General features: G+C 32.2%; 2 protein-coding genes across 8 annotated transcripts in view; one reads left to right on the top strand and one right to left on the bottom strand.

Moving 5' to 3' along the window:
- Positions 1-11712, top strand: part of Phlpp (PH domain leucine-rich repeat protein phosphatase) — a 31071-nt gene extending 19359 nt beyond the window's left edge. Inside the window, exons 3-16 of one of the 5 annotated variants that reach the window (XM_076415163.1) lie at positions 1419-1578; positions 3747-3866; positions 3926-4079; positions 4133-4612; positions 4669-4993; positions 5048-5259; positions 6730-6882; positions 6942-7150; positions 8785-8968; positions 9657-9885; positions 9947-10073; positions 10131-10301; positions 10352-10475; positions 11290-11712. In XM_076415163.1, coding sequence (XP_076271278.1) covers positions 1419-1578; positions 3747-3866; positions 3926-4079; positions 4133-4612; positions 4669-4993; positions 5048-5259; positions 6730-6882; positions 6942-7150; positions 8785-8968; positions 9657-9885; positions 9947-10073; positions 10131-10301; positions 10352-10475; positions 11290-11546 — 2905 coding nt within the window. In that variant the 3' untranslated portion in view covers positions 11547-11712. Of the gene's footprint in view, positions 1-1418; positions 1579-3746; positions 3867-3925; positions 4080-4132; positions 4613-4668; positions 4994-5047; positions 5260-6729; positions 6883-6941; positions 7151-8784; positions 8969-9656; positions 9886-9934; positions 10074-10130; positions 10302-10351; positions 10476-11289 lie in introns of all 5 variants that reach the window. The other 4 variants (XM_076415161.1, XM_076415162.1, XM_076415164.1 and 1 more) reach the window with 4 other exon arrangements.
- Positions 11713-11824: 112 nt separating this feature from the next.
- The window catches only part of Lim3 (Lim3 homeobox protein), a 113070-nt gene continuing 111014 nt past the window's right edge, over positions 11825-13880 (bottom strand). For all 3 annotated transcript variants that reach the window (XM_076415166.1, XM_076415167.1, XM_076415169.1), the window contains 3 exons: positions 13239-13574; positions 12985-13179; positions 11825-12912 (listed from right to left, as the gene is read on the bottom strand). In XM_076415166.1, coding sequence (XP_076271281.1) covers positions 12761-12912; positions 12985-13179; positions 13239-13574 — 683 coding nt within the window. In that variant the 3' untranslated portion in view covers positions 11825-12760. The remainder of the gene's footprint in view (positions 12913-12984; positions 13180-13238; positions 13575-13880) is intronic.

Below are 13880 nucleotides of genomic sequence, written 5' to 3'. Positions count from 1 at the left end.
AGATAAAATAAATATGCTAATATTTTATTGTTTCAGCAAAAATAAATAAAGTGACTTTTTTCTCCTGACAGCCTAAACGTTTCTGTTAATCTCATTTTCACTTCATTCCATGCTTTAAGCTTACACACTGGCATGCGGCCAACTTACTTAGAGTCCATCTCAGAAGAGTCTTGTCGAACTTTACATTCTTGTCTAGAAACAATAATTTGTTTGGTTAATCAATGGTTAACAAATGGTTAATCAATTGGTTTGAATTTTATTACATATGTTTTTTTTATTCTTAAATAGAGTCTTGGCTGCTGATGCAAACGTTTTATGGCGTTATGGTTTATTATAATGGTAATTGTTTTTAAGGTAAGTAAGAGTGCAAAATCCGACAAGGGACAAGGACAATAATTCCAATCAGGCCAATCAGGCCAGTCGCTTGTCGGTAAGTTTAATGCTGAGGTCCGTAGTTTAGAGCTCTCATCAACAAAAAATCAGTGAAGACAAGTAAATGTTTCCTCCGTTAGATATCAGTATTTGAAAAAAATATCTTTAAGAACTACTTCTATAGTGATTGTAGATATGTGACATGTAGTCTCTTCTTGCTAATGTAAAATAATTCTGCAGAATTCTGTATAAAATAATTTTCATTGATATTAATTACGCTCCACATCTATTTTAATTATGATTTTTGAGCTTAAATAATTAATAATGAATTAAAGCTTTTTACTTTTAAAAGTTTCATTTATTTGACAATGTTGTTCATTCATTAGATAAAAGTTAAATAAGCTAGTTTATTGGTGATGCCCATAAGAAGTTAGAACGCCCGCCTGATTCCCAGCTATCAGTAATTAGATTGGTTAGAAGTTTACATAGTAAATTGTTAGTTTTTAAGTTAAAGGAATCAAAAGACAGTGAATTTACAAAAATATGGACATATTACTACGCACCCGAGTCAAAAGATCGCCAGCTGAATGGACAGCAGCTTGTGAAAGTCATCTAAACTGACCAAAAGAAATCACTATATTCAAAAGCTAGAGTTAGATGAGTATGGGAATAAATATATCGCACTTCTAAGAATTAAGTGTGTGTTACAAAGCTTTTGTGGTTTGACTGCATGCATATATAGTACGATATTATTTACATTTCGTAATTTTTTGTTTTAGTAATCATCAGAAATATAATTATAAATAAAATATATTTCGAAAATAACAATAGTATGCGTTTTATATGTTACTCATTTAATGAATGCTAGGTATTCTAATTTAAATATATAGTGCGTTGGATTTTACTTGTAAATTAATAAATTTGCTATAGAGTAACTTTATATTAAAAGTTGTGTTTCCAATAAGATTAAATTAGTATTTTAATATGTTCTTATCATTTATAAACCCTAAATAGTTAATCTACTTTTTCTATTATTTTCTTTACAGTCTTCAAGAGCTGATACTCGACCAGAACTTGCTCAGCATCCTGCCAATAACCCTATGGGACCTAAAACATCTAACGGCCTTAAAGGTGGCTACCAATCGAGTGACCTCGGTGCCCTTCAAACCCAAGGAAAATCCGGAAATGCGAGCCCTAATACTGGCGGTAAGAGCGACGATCTTATTGCGAGATTGTTCCAAATTGTTAATTGCGCGTTATCCGAACATTTAATGTGTAACTTTCTCTTTTCATAGGCGTCCCGAAGCTGTTACCTAACAGAAAATTACTAATATTAGTGTTACGACACGAGAGCCAGGAAAATTTACGCAAATCTTTCGATATATCATTGCAAGAATTTTTTTTGTCTAAATAGTTGTAATTATTTTATTCAAAGATTCGTCTTGTCTGTCTGATTTCATATTGTTATTGTAATTTAACTAATTCAAATTATATTAATCATGATAATCAACTGAACATTTCGATGGATACTTTTGATTCTGATTTCTCCAGGTGCATTTATATAAGTTTACTCATTTACTTGATACCCATATTATGTTTGTTTTGTTTACTATTTATTTTTTATAATTGTTTTGTTGTAAGTTTTGTATCAATACACAAGCAAGACGAATACGGGATAAATACACCAATATGTATTTATCAAATTAAAATTAAATTAGACTACTTAAGATATATTAAGAGTAACTCTTACTTAATATATTCTCTATACAAGTTGGCATGGTCTGGTTCGCTTGAATATCCTGATTTTTTTGCGCGTAGCTCAATAGCTTCCATGTTGCTGTGGTTTATTAATCGTACTTCCGGTTTAGTTTGGTTTGGTCTTTGTAAATCCCTTTGATTTCGAGGTCATCGGATAGTTTTGTTTTGACGGTGTTAGATTAAAAGTCTAGCTTCATGCTTTAGTGCAACTCCGTATTTAAATCCCATAAGTCAATGTGATAAACCAATCTCTTTGTTGTTAGGTCAAAAGGACTAAACAAAAGGCGACTAACTAGTTTATTTTTTATCAGTTTTTATTGCAGTATATTTTCTTAGACTTTCAGATAACTAATTTCATCCTTTTCGTATTTAGTTTTATATCATATCTTGCATTTTATGTTTCATAAGTACATAATGAATATGTTGCCTATTTAACAGATCACTTAATAAATCCTAACTAGTAAAATGAAAAATTGTAGGCAAAATTCAGTTTAATTCATCAATATACGCATTCATGATTGATATATTCTGTCCAGTGTTCCCCTAGTTTTTTATACTTTTTTCTTAGTGTTGTCTTTATATTCAAAATAGAAATATAGAAGCTTTATTGTGAAATATGAGTACAATTTATTTTATCTCATATCGATAGCTACTGCCATCAGTACTTAGAAAGAGCAAGGTCTGGAGAATACGGCAGGTGGGGTAGAACTTTCCATTTTAATGTTTTCAAGTATGTCTTCATCGGGTTTGCAACATATGATCGAGCATTATCATGCTGAATAATAACATTGTTATGTCTTTGCTCGTATTCCGGTCGTTTTCATAGTACTTATCTCAAATGTATAAATTGTAGTCAATAGTAATGCCTTTAAATCCTCGTTTTAAATTTCTTTCCAGAACGCTTTTTGCCTTCTGTGCCAAAATCGCCACTCTTAGACGTTGAAGCCAATATTTACATGTTCAAATCGATGGAGAGTGGTTACCATAAGCTTCATCAGTAATCGATAACCTTCAGTCGGCCTTTTTCTTCATATTGAAGTAAAAAAGTAAAACTTCCCGCAAATACAACTTGGTCATACAAATTCAGACATTTTCAATGCACTGAATTTTTTTTTCGATTTTGATGAACCTAGTTACAAATGTACCCGATAAGATTAATACATAGTAACACCATCTGTTGTTGTAAATCCTTTAAAATTAAATTATAGGTCTGATTACTATACAGTTGTTATAACAATATTGATGCATAAGGAATATTTGAATAGGAGATGAACAAGGACGGTTAAATTAGATTTTTCACTCGTGACACTCGTATTTCTTTTTTCCTTCGTAAATATCAAGAGTTATATTGTTTTTAAAGAAAGGTCAAAAAATATATAGGATATCACGACAAAAAAAGTTAAAATGTAAATAGAGCCATTATTGATTGATTGATAATAGATTTCTGAAGCTTCTTTCTATTCGGTTTTAATCTTCTTATCCGATATAAACACTGGAAGCGATTTTTTGGGTTTACTGAGAGTAGTAGTACAGTACTATTCCTATATTGAAATGGTTTTGTTCTTATTACAAAAGTCCTGCCATATATTACTATATATAATAGCATTTTTCTCTAGGAATCCGAATTAAATCCAGAAAATCGACGACATTCCAATTCAAAGAACTCCAACGCTTTGACGACATTGAATTTGCGGGCTAATCGACTAAAAGGACATATAATATTAGGCAATTACAGTGTATGTTTTGATATTTTTATGATCACGGTAATGGTCATATGAAGGATTTTTTGTTGTAGAGTTTAACACAGTTGGACGTTAGCGAAAACAGTATTGAAATCCTTGACCTAGGATCTGTAGAACAGTTGCAAGTTCTGCAATGCTCCAGAAATAATTTGACTCAGATTACTCTTTATGGGAAACACCTGGTGTCTGTCATTGCTGGAAATAATAGTAAGTTTCTTTTGTGGTTGTTTCTTGAATAATAATTTTATTGTAAATTTTAGGATTAAAATCGTTCACAACGTCTCATCCTCCGTTACACCTGACCCATTTTGACGTCTCCTACAACGAACTTACAGCCTTACCAGATTGGCTCTCTGGCTGTAGTGAGTTGAGATCACTATTCGCTAGCAACAACGTACTGGCATCGTTACCAGACCATTTATTTTGTAATGAAATGCCTTTTTTACAAACGGTCCAGTTGGCCTACAACCAGCTTCAAAATTTGCCGCTGATACAACGATGGTTACCCATTCAGGAACTGTTCCTACAAAATAACAGTTTATCCAGTTTACCAGAGAACTTTTTCAAATTTGTGAGCAGTATCAAAGTTTTAAATTTATCCAATAATCGATTAATAGACTTGCCAAAACCTGAGGACGGGTTAGCTTTGGAGAAGCTTTTCCTGACCGCCAACTGTTTAATTGACAAATCAATTGAGAAGATGGCGCCGTTTATGAGACACGTCAAGACCCTTCATATTGGTAAATATATATTAATTTTAACTGATATAGCTGACTATAAAAACAGGAATTTTCAGCTTATAACAACATTACATCCTTACCAGAAACTTGTCCTAGTCATTGGCCTGATCTGGAAGAATTAGTGGTGTCTGGTAATAAAATTCTTCGCCTACCTCAGCACATCGATCAGTTAAAACATCTGTCGGTGCTGCGAGTCCACTCAAATTTGTTGCAAAGTATTCCAAAACTTTCAAATTTGTTGAAATTGAGGGTCCTAGATTTAGCTCACAACCAGTTGGATCGTGTTGACTTAACATCACTGATTCCCCCTAATCTGAAGTTTCTGGATCTGTCATGTAATACAAAATTGTACGTGGATTGTCATCAGTTCAACACCTACAGGTAATCTCGGCAATTTTTCGTTTAACATGACGTGTTAATGATTTTGTATCGTAGAACTCAAAGACCGATGTCCCTGGTTGATGTCAGTGGAAAGAACAGAACTACCTTGCCTTTGTCGCCAGCACCATTCTGTGAAAACGATCTGACCGACTATTCCTGGTCTGTGGGCTTCTCAGAAACCTCTGGATCGAAGTCTAAACTTCATATAACCCAAATTCGATTACCAGCTTTCTGCAATACCGAGGCTTTGTTTGGGTTATTTGATGGTAAGTATCGCAGGGTAAACAGTGCTGAATTTAGTACTTCATTTTGATTTATTTCTTTTATTTTTTAATTATATTAAACATTCATTAGATCAAGAGTTATAATGAATTTTTAATGTACAACAGTATTCATCATTCATTATTCAATTTATTGAAATATCTATTTTGGATTTACAATTTTCTTTTATTATACATCAGATATGCTTAGTACAGTCTTAATTTAGAAACTAATTTATTACTACTTTTCTGTTGTACTTCGTATCAATCAATCAATATGTATTTCCCAAATTCAAATTAAATTTAAATTAGACTACTTAAACTAAAGTTCAGATAACTTAGTAAATCTTTGAAAAAGAATTTTGTTTTAGCAGCTTTAGAATACTAGACGGTTTAACGTTTTAGTGCAACTCCATATTTGCACTACATAGCTTAAATAGACTTCATAATTGACTGATAAACCAATGTTTTATCTAATGTCATGTTGGGAGTATCTTCCCATTAACCAGTATAGTTATTTGATTTTTATTTGATCTGATGTGGTTATGTAACGCGATGTGCTTTACAAAAATGAACACGATAGAAATAATACATTTATTTTATAAAAAAGTAATTAAATTAAAAGCAGCTTAATAATATCACAAGTGAAAGTGATTGCTTCAATTATTGTGACATGTAGATTAAAAACTCAAAATAAAGAGAAAAGAGACACCAAGCACGAGATCTTGTATCTGCTCTCTTTTGTATCGTAATTTTATTAGATTTTCTTATGATATCATGATTACTCTATACCTCTTTTGTTTGCTTCAACTAAGAGATGCCATTTACTTACTTAAAAATAGGAACACTGCTAAAATTAAATTTTTGTCTATTAATTTATATGTCTTGACAGCGTATTTTTATCAATGGAGAACATTTATCATCATTTTCTAACAGAAAGTGTGTTAGGTAAATCCTTGTAAAATAGCCCTTCAAAAATAATAATTTGCAACTAGATTGATTAATTTAAAAGCAGTCATTCAAACTTTGTAGAAGCATCAATACTAGATATTCTCCTAAATGTACAGGACATAGTTTTGGAAGATTGTCGATTGACGTGACAAATATTTTTATTAAAACTTCAATCAACATTTTTAAAAAGCTATGTACACATTCGTTAATAATGAGACATAAACACATTTAATAAAAATTATTTTGTACGTTATTCTACATCTTATTCGATATTGGATTAAAGATTTTGATCACTATGTCATCTTGGACCCAGTATCATTATTATTACACCTTGGAAAACGATACAAACAAACGGGCATATTAATATATTGGGAAATATATTCCCAACTTGTCTAAATGTCTTGTCTAATTTAATAACTAATAAGTGTTCTTTCGATAGATAAATTTATCCTTGAGACATCCTGTATGAAACATATATGTAATAATTTCTATTTTTTCCTCAGTGTTATGCGTTGTTATTTATAGGTGAAAACAACAACGATATTCCAGTTGGTGTGGATAAAGTTCTACCGCGAGTACTACTAGAAGAAAGAACAGTAAAAGAAACGGCACATGAATATATGAAGTATACGTTGCTTTCCACTTACAGAAGTCTTAAGTCAAAAGGACTAAAACAAGGTAAAACACTTGAATTTTTAGCAGAATCGTTAAGTGTAACTTTTTACCATAACTTTCAGGACTCAATGCTATTGTTGTACATGTTCTTAAAGCAAAACCTAACAGTTCGGAGTTTGGAGGATTTTCCGATAATTTAAAGAAATACGTTATGAAGATAGCGTCAATAGGTGATATTAAAATCGTCCTGGGTAAATGCACAGGGCCTGTGAGGTTATTACCTGTAAAGATGAGGAAACAAATTCGAACCAATCCATCACTACAAAATACTGTAAGTGTTATTACGCAAGAGTATTTTAATACTGTTTTAGATAAAGTAATTAACAACTGTAAAATAAAATCTAATTAAAAAATAATAAAAATAAAACCTAGCTTGAAGCTTTTAAATATAAAAATTGCTATCGAATCTCGCACCCATTGAGTGCCCAACCTTCACCGGCCTTTTTTTCTTCTTCTGTTATTGAGAAATAGATGGTTTATGATCTGATCTGATGATCTTTTTAAAAGATACAGACGTGTATATAGATATGAAGAACACTGTTTCAATATTTTCAAATTTATTCAAAAAGTAAATGAAAAAATCATGTTTGTACATATCAAGAACAGTGAGTACAAATGATAAAATAATTATAATAATTATAGATCGGTTACTTTTACTTATTATTGCATTTAGATAATTCATAACGCCATTTTGTGGTCCATATGAGCAGATTCTTGATTTGATTAAGTCGTACATCACCAGATGACATTTTTATAAGAAGACTGTCCACGTTTGTATGACGTTATTGTCCTTAATCGTAATGTATCCTTCTTGTTTAGTTATGTTAAAAGTTGTGTATCTGCCGGGAGATTTTGTAAACTGTTTTGGTAAATTTGATAGTTTCTGTGGTTGGTTTCCACTTGGTCTTTCAACTTAATGCTCTGAATAATTTCTGAAAGAAATAAGGCACGGTATACCTCCAAAGCTACCGTTATTATTTTCGTGATTTTTATGATATATGATATGCATATGTACCGTATAATTAATATACACTATATACTATATAATGAATATATAATCTGTTTGAGTGGGTCCCGGAATGATTTAAATTCACAATATTATATGATTTTTTAAAAATATTTTGAATATAAAAACATGAAACAAAGAAAACCATAGCCGGCTTGGTGGCGCAATGATAAAGGTAATGGGACTGTCCTCTTATTGTTGCGATAGCCGCGGGTTCGAATCCTGCTGGGGCACGGTCGTAAATTTATGTTTGTAGTGATTGTTTAAAATTTGTGAATGTTCTAGGCAAGATTGTAAAATTCGACAAGGAAAATGATCCTAGTCACGTCAGTAACCAGCCTGGTAAGACCGGATGTCTTCTGGGATGATTTCTAAAGTTGCTCACTCGCATACCAACCACTCGAAACATAATTTCTATCTACCAGTTCTTAATTTATTTCCAATAAAAAAGGCTGAAAATTATATTTTCTTTTGGATGGAATAATATATTTTGACAATAAAACAAATAATATATCATCACCACAATTTACACAAAAAGTTACACAAAAAAATTAAGAATTTCAAGCTTGTCACGACAATATATAATATATTGTCACTAGTTAACAGTTACTACACCTAAGTTAAGTTACTTATATGAAACAATACCACGTCTTCGTGGAGGACGACATTGTATTAAATTTAATCCATAATGTTATATGTATTTCTTAATTTTTAGAAGAGATAATACGTATCCTATCTGTTTTTACAAACCTTATAATCGAACCTATTATGAACTGTTAGAAATACAAGTTTAATATGTTACGTACAAAATGATAAAATATTTCCACTAAAAAATATCATAAATAATCCTCGATGTGGCAAAGGGTTAATTTAATGTTATAATATAATGTTATTTTGAGTGTTTTCAGGTTCCAGATCCGGATATAACCGAAATATGCTTAGATGAAAATGACGAATACATGATTATATCGAACAAGAATCTTTGGGATGTGATAACACCCGAAAATGCCATAAAAGAGGTCAGTCTGCAAAGGAACGTCATTCTTGCAGCTAAGAGACTGCAAGATTTAGCACAGAGTTATGGTAAGAGCCATTTTAAGAGCTAAATGTAACGATTTTGATTTATTATAACTTGTTATTTATTTAACACTATATTCTGCTATTGCACCAATTAGCTTGGACGATTTGGTGGAGAGGGTAGATTGCTTCAATATTGACTTGATGAAAAAGCTCTGTTTGGCTTTTGGCACATTTTCTAATGTACTGGTTAAGGATGTCCATTCCAAGTCTTAGAGATCATTATTTTTGAAGTACCACAGGCTGTTAACGGTATTTCTCCATACTTTGTACTTCTTATCACAATCCCATATCCGGATGCCATGTCCATATTGCATTGAGGATTTGTTTATACAGAAGTGCTTTGTATATAGGCACAGTAGAATTTCTTTTAAATACCCAATATATTTTTGTAAATCTGATATTGGGTTCATTTTTTTCTTCACATGAGTTTTCCAACATACTTTTGTGTTCAATATCATTCCCAAATATTTTGCTCTATTAGCATATGATATTTGGATATTAATCATTCTAACAAGGAAGTGTTTACATTTTATTTGTAAAATTGACACGGACATACTTAGTCTCATTCAATTGGAATTGTTATTGCTTGGTCTAATTATCTATAATATCTATTGGCCTATTATTTTGTTTACTGACATTTTAATCTCTGCTGCATATATCCTATTTCCTTTAAGTCCGTTATATATTTTAGGTGCTGAAGAAAATCTGAGTATAATAGTGGTGAAATTCAACCTCATCGGATCTGATGTTGACCTTTTAATGAGAGAACTGAGACAAACCATCCGCAAGAATAAGTACCAGAACGAATGTCCCAATCCCGTCTGTCAGCCTGGATGCTGTTGCGAAGCTCTCAATAACGAGTGTATTAACTGCGTGGAGAAGATTCCTATTCCTCCACCGATGATGATGAGTGACGATAGGTAATTGCCCCCATTTTTAATTCTAGATCATACTGAGACGTATGTTTAGGTCCTCTCCCAGTGGACAGAGCGATCACGGGTGCAGTGACTGTACATCATCCTCCAAGATGTTCATCAGTCAGCTGACAAAAAATCCAGATAACCGAGTGTTTCGTAGCACGACACCGAGTATATTTGATCCTGCCGAGGTTATAAACTGTAATATATTGCATTTAAATTTCATAAAAATAGATACTGCGTTATAGGTTAAAGCCAGTCCCGAGAGACGTAGCTATCGAGGGGTCGCCAAAGCCTTGAAACAACGACGTGAAGAAGAAAAGATCAGAGATGCGGATTCTGATTCCGCGGTGTCCGAAGAACAATTTAAATGTTGGGAATATATGTTAGAACAAAATACCCAGATGATTTTTGATAAGGTACATCCAAGACGTCTTTTAAACGCATAAAATAATTGCCATTTCTCTAGGAATTAAATAACCTCAATAAAGCTGGCAGAAATCGGTCGCATTTTCCCTTAAAGCCGCCGAGTTTAAGTAGAAGCAATCCGCATCTTTCTACTATATCGGATAACAACAATAATCCACCTACAGGTCAGTAAAAATACTTACTAATACAATTAGGATTTTGGGTTGATGTATGTTTGGTTGTATAACAAATTTAACTCTTAACTTGCTTTCATTGGTAGGTATAACAAAAATATGGTAACATAACCTTATTCAAGCATTAGTTCTTTAAAAGATCTGGAATGTGGTTGTAGAATATATAGTCTATTCAAAGTTTTTTCTGCATACGTCATCAAGATATTTGACGTATTGCCTGTCGCAATTTGTAAATTCGTTTCAGAATCAGACAATATTTTCCTTCTCATTTTATTCTAGTTAAAAAGATACATAACGCTGTCAAAATCATCCGGTTGTCAGACGTATGCAAAATTCTTGAAAGCAATAGTGATAAGAGGTTATAACTCTAACTTATAAATTATTGTGGCTGTATAATTAACTGTTGTTCTTAGATGTAAAATAATGCTGAAATACATTGTATTTGATAACATTTTTATTCAATTATTTTATTTAGATTACAATTTTGTTGTATGTCAAAGTCAAACTGAACTAAAGCTCAGAGTTGAAGCGGCAACATTGCGACGTTTTGACGTCACAAATTTAGATGACGTATGTACAAAATAACTTTGAATAGACTATGTGTATTCTGATTATCTTGTATATCTTTTTAAAAATTTCTTCTTTTATCAAAAATACACCGTCAACATGTATTGCTAATGTTGAAATTTTGTCATTTATATAATATTATTTAATACTTAGTTATAGTGCTGAAGCTTGCAAATAACATGTTACTAAAGCATGAGACCTGTCAAATAACGCAAGAAATTCGTCTTGACCTTTTCAGGTTATTTCCTGTCAAAGCAGTTCGGCAGCTCACGTTCGTTTAATCCGTCGTTGTCAAAATCCACTAGTCGTCTAGCGTTGGACGGACGGAAACAATTGATGGGCGGTCCTAATGCGGCCTACTTCGGAAGCTTACAGAGACTAATGCCCTATAATTTGGAATATGATTTTGCTTTAATGCATGAAAGGGGTTTAGTGGATTCTATGGATTTGGATAGGATGCAACAATACTGGGGTGTGGCAACAACGGAATTATAACATTTTTCGTAGGAAGTTCATCGAATTTATTGTAGATATATTGGTTAATTTTTATATTGCAAATTATTTTGTAATTGTTACCAAACATATGTATTTAATACAGGTGATAATAAAGAAATTTTTATATGCTACTTCAAAAAATAAAGTTTTCTAATATTGATAAATATTCAAATTATGTCTCTTAACTATAATGATGAAAATTATATAGTACAAGTGGTATAAAAATGACAGGTTGCAACTTGGGATTTTTTGACAGGTTAATAAACAACTATTTAAAATACTCCGATAAATTAATATATTTTAATAAACAAACAAATAAACTTTAAATAAATAGACGACTAGAAGATACACTTATGATAGAAATTTTTCCTGTTTGTTTGACTAGATATTAATACATAATACTAGAAGTTCTTTTACTGTACATAATATAGTACCATTTTATCTCGCTATCGTCGTTCCAAAGAACATATAACATATCAGATAGAAACTATATAATGATACATGTATTTCAGAGACAATAACGGGATGAATAATAGTAGTTTTGGACTTTCACGTAACTTTTCTCTTCGGAAATTATATTTACACATACTTACAGTACAATTTAAACACAAAATATTATTTATATTGACTTGTCTGGCATTCTAGACATATGTACATTGAAATTAGATTCAAAATATAAATTAATACATTTTCTTAAAACTATAATCACATCTGGAACTATTTAAAATCATTGTATATCTTCGATTTTGTTTAATAAATGATTGAATTGTTATATCAATATGTATTTTTGACATATTTTTGTTATTCTTATGGAATGTATTGATTCGAAATACAAATTATACTGTATTTAGAACATAACCTCAATTTCAATTCAGTTTATTTAAATTAGTTTTTAGTTGATAAAAATACATATTGATACGGTTTTTAAAGGATTTTCTAGTTGTCAGTATACAACCTCAAATTATAATAAGGGTAATTAATAATAATACCATCACAGAACATATTAAAAAACGACTAGATGAACAAAAGAAAACACTGCACAGTATCGCTTTGACTTTGGTTGTTTTTTTTTTCATTGCACCACAATATCCAGAGGGCGTTCACTGCAGGGCACCGTATCCATAAGTGTTCATAAATTTGAAATTAGTTTTTACCGACTGTTTCAGTTTATGGAGAAAGAATTTGTACGTTTTGTCGATCGGCTTATTAGGGGGTCAGTAGTGAGCGCTGGATGGTTCTCCGAGCCATGAATCTGGGCTTGGCGGAAAGTCCGGATAACCTCGTGGACTGCTGTCGTTGCTTATTTCCGAATCGGCCGCACCTGGTGGCATCCCGTGCATCATACCTGGCGGAGGACCTTGACCAGCTTTAAAGAAATGTTTTTAGTAATTTTACGTTCGAAAAATTGACAGTATTATGTATAGAATGGAGAATTTACCTAAACTTGAATATACAGCCAATTGGTCAGGGTATCCCATGTGCTCTGGGCCATGTGGCGGTGTATGACCCGGGAGGTACGACGGAGAAGTGGCCCCATGTAGGAACATTGGTCTTCCTATACCGCTATGAGGAGAAGAACCATCCTGGTCCATAGACATGTTTACCACAGTTCCATAACTGTCATCGCTCAAGTCTGAAAATGTTTACCACAATCAGCACGATATACGAAGAAATATTCTGACAACAACTTACCGTGATGACTGAAGCTATCAAGATCGACCTTCATATCATCCTTATCCAGTAGCTTATCATGTCTCGGAGACGATCCTCCTTTCATAGACCTAAAGTACTGGCTCCATCTCGTTCTTCCCGCATCCTTCTTGAGTCTTTTTTCTTTTGCTCTCCTATTTTGAAACCAAACCTGAACCACTCTCATATCTAAACCGGTGTCCTGACTAAGCTGTTCCCTGACGTGCCTGGCGGGTTTCGGACTGTTGTTGTAAGCGTTTTTCAGAGTTTCCAGTTGTTTGGCAGTTATGGTCGTTCTTGGCCGTTTATTGGGCTGGTCTCCATCTAAACACTCAGCAGCTGAAAGTTTTACAAACTTTATTGTAATATTCAATTTGAAATTTAAAAATATATTAAAGATCGCTGTGATTTTAGAAAATGTTACATATTTTTCTAGATATAATGTTAGAATGAATATATTTGTCTTAGATTTTAAATATTGTTGAAAATGTGAATAAATATATAATAATCAAATAAGCATAAATAACTTTTCATCAAGTAATTTATTTATTGGCGAATGCGCCGGTTCAGCAACAGTAATATCATTCACATAACCATGTTATATAAACTGGGATTATAAAACACCCAGAAGGATATAGAAAGCTG

Source organism: Rhynchophorus ferrugineus, unplaced genomic scaffold (genome assembly GCF_030347505.1).
Source record: "Rhynchophorus ferrugineus isolate W39M unplaced genomic scaffold, kcgeb_rfMv2 rfM9, whole genome shotgun sequence".
Classification (NCBI taxonomy): domain Eukaryota; kingdom Metazoa; phylum Arthropoda; class Insecta; order Coleoptera; family Curculionidae; genus Rhynchophorus; species Rhynchophorus ferrugineus.
The sequence above is the reverse complement of the archived record's forward strand: the minus strand, read 5'-3'. Positions and strand labels throughout refer to the sequence as shown.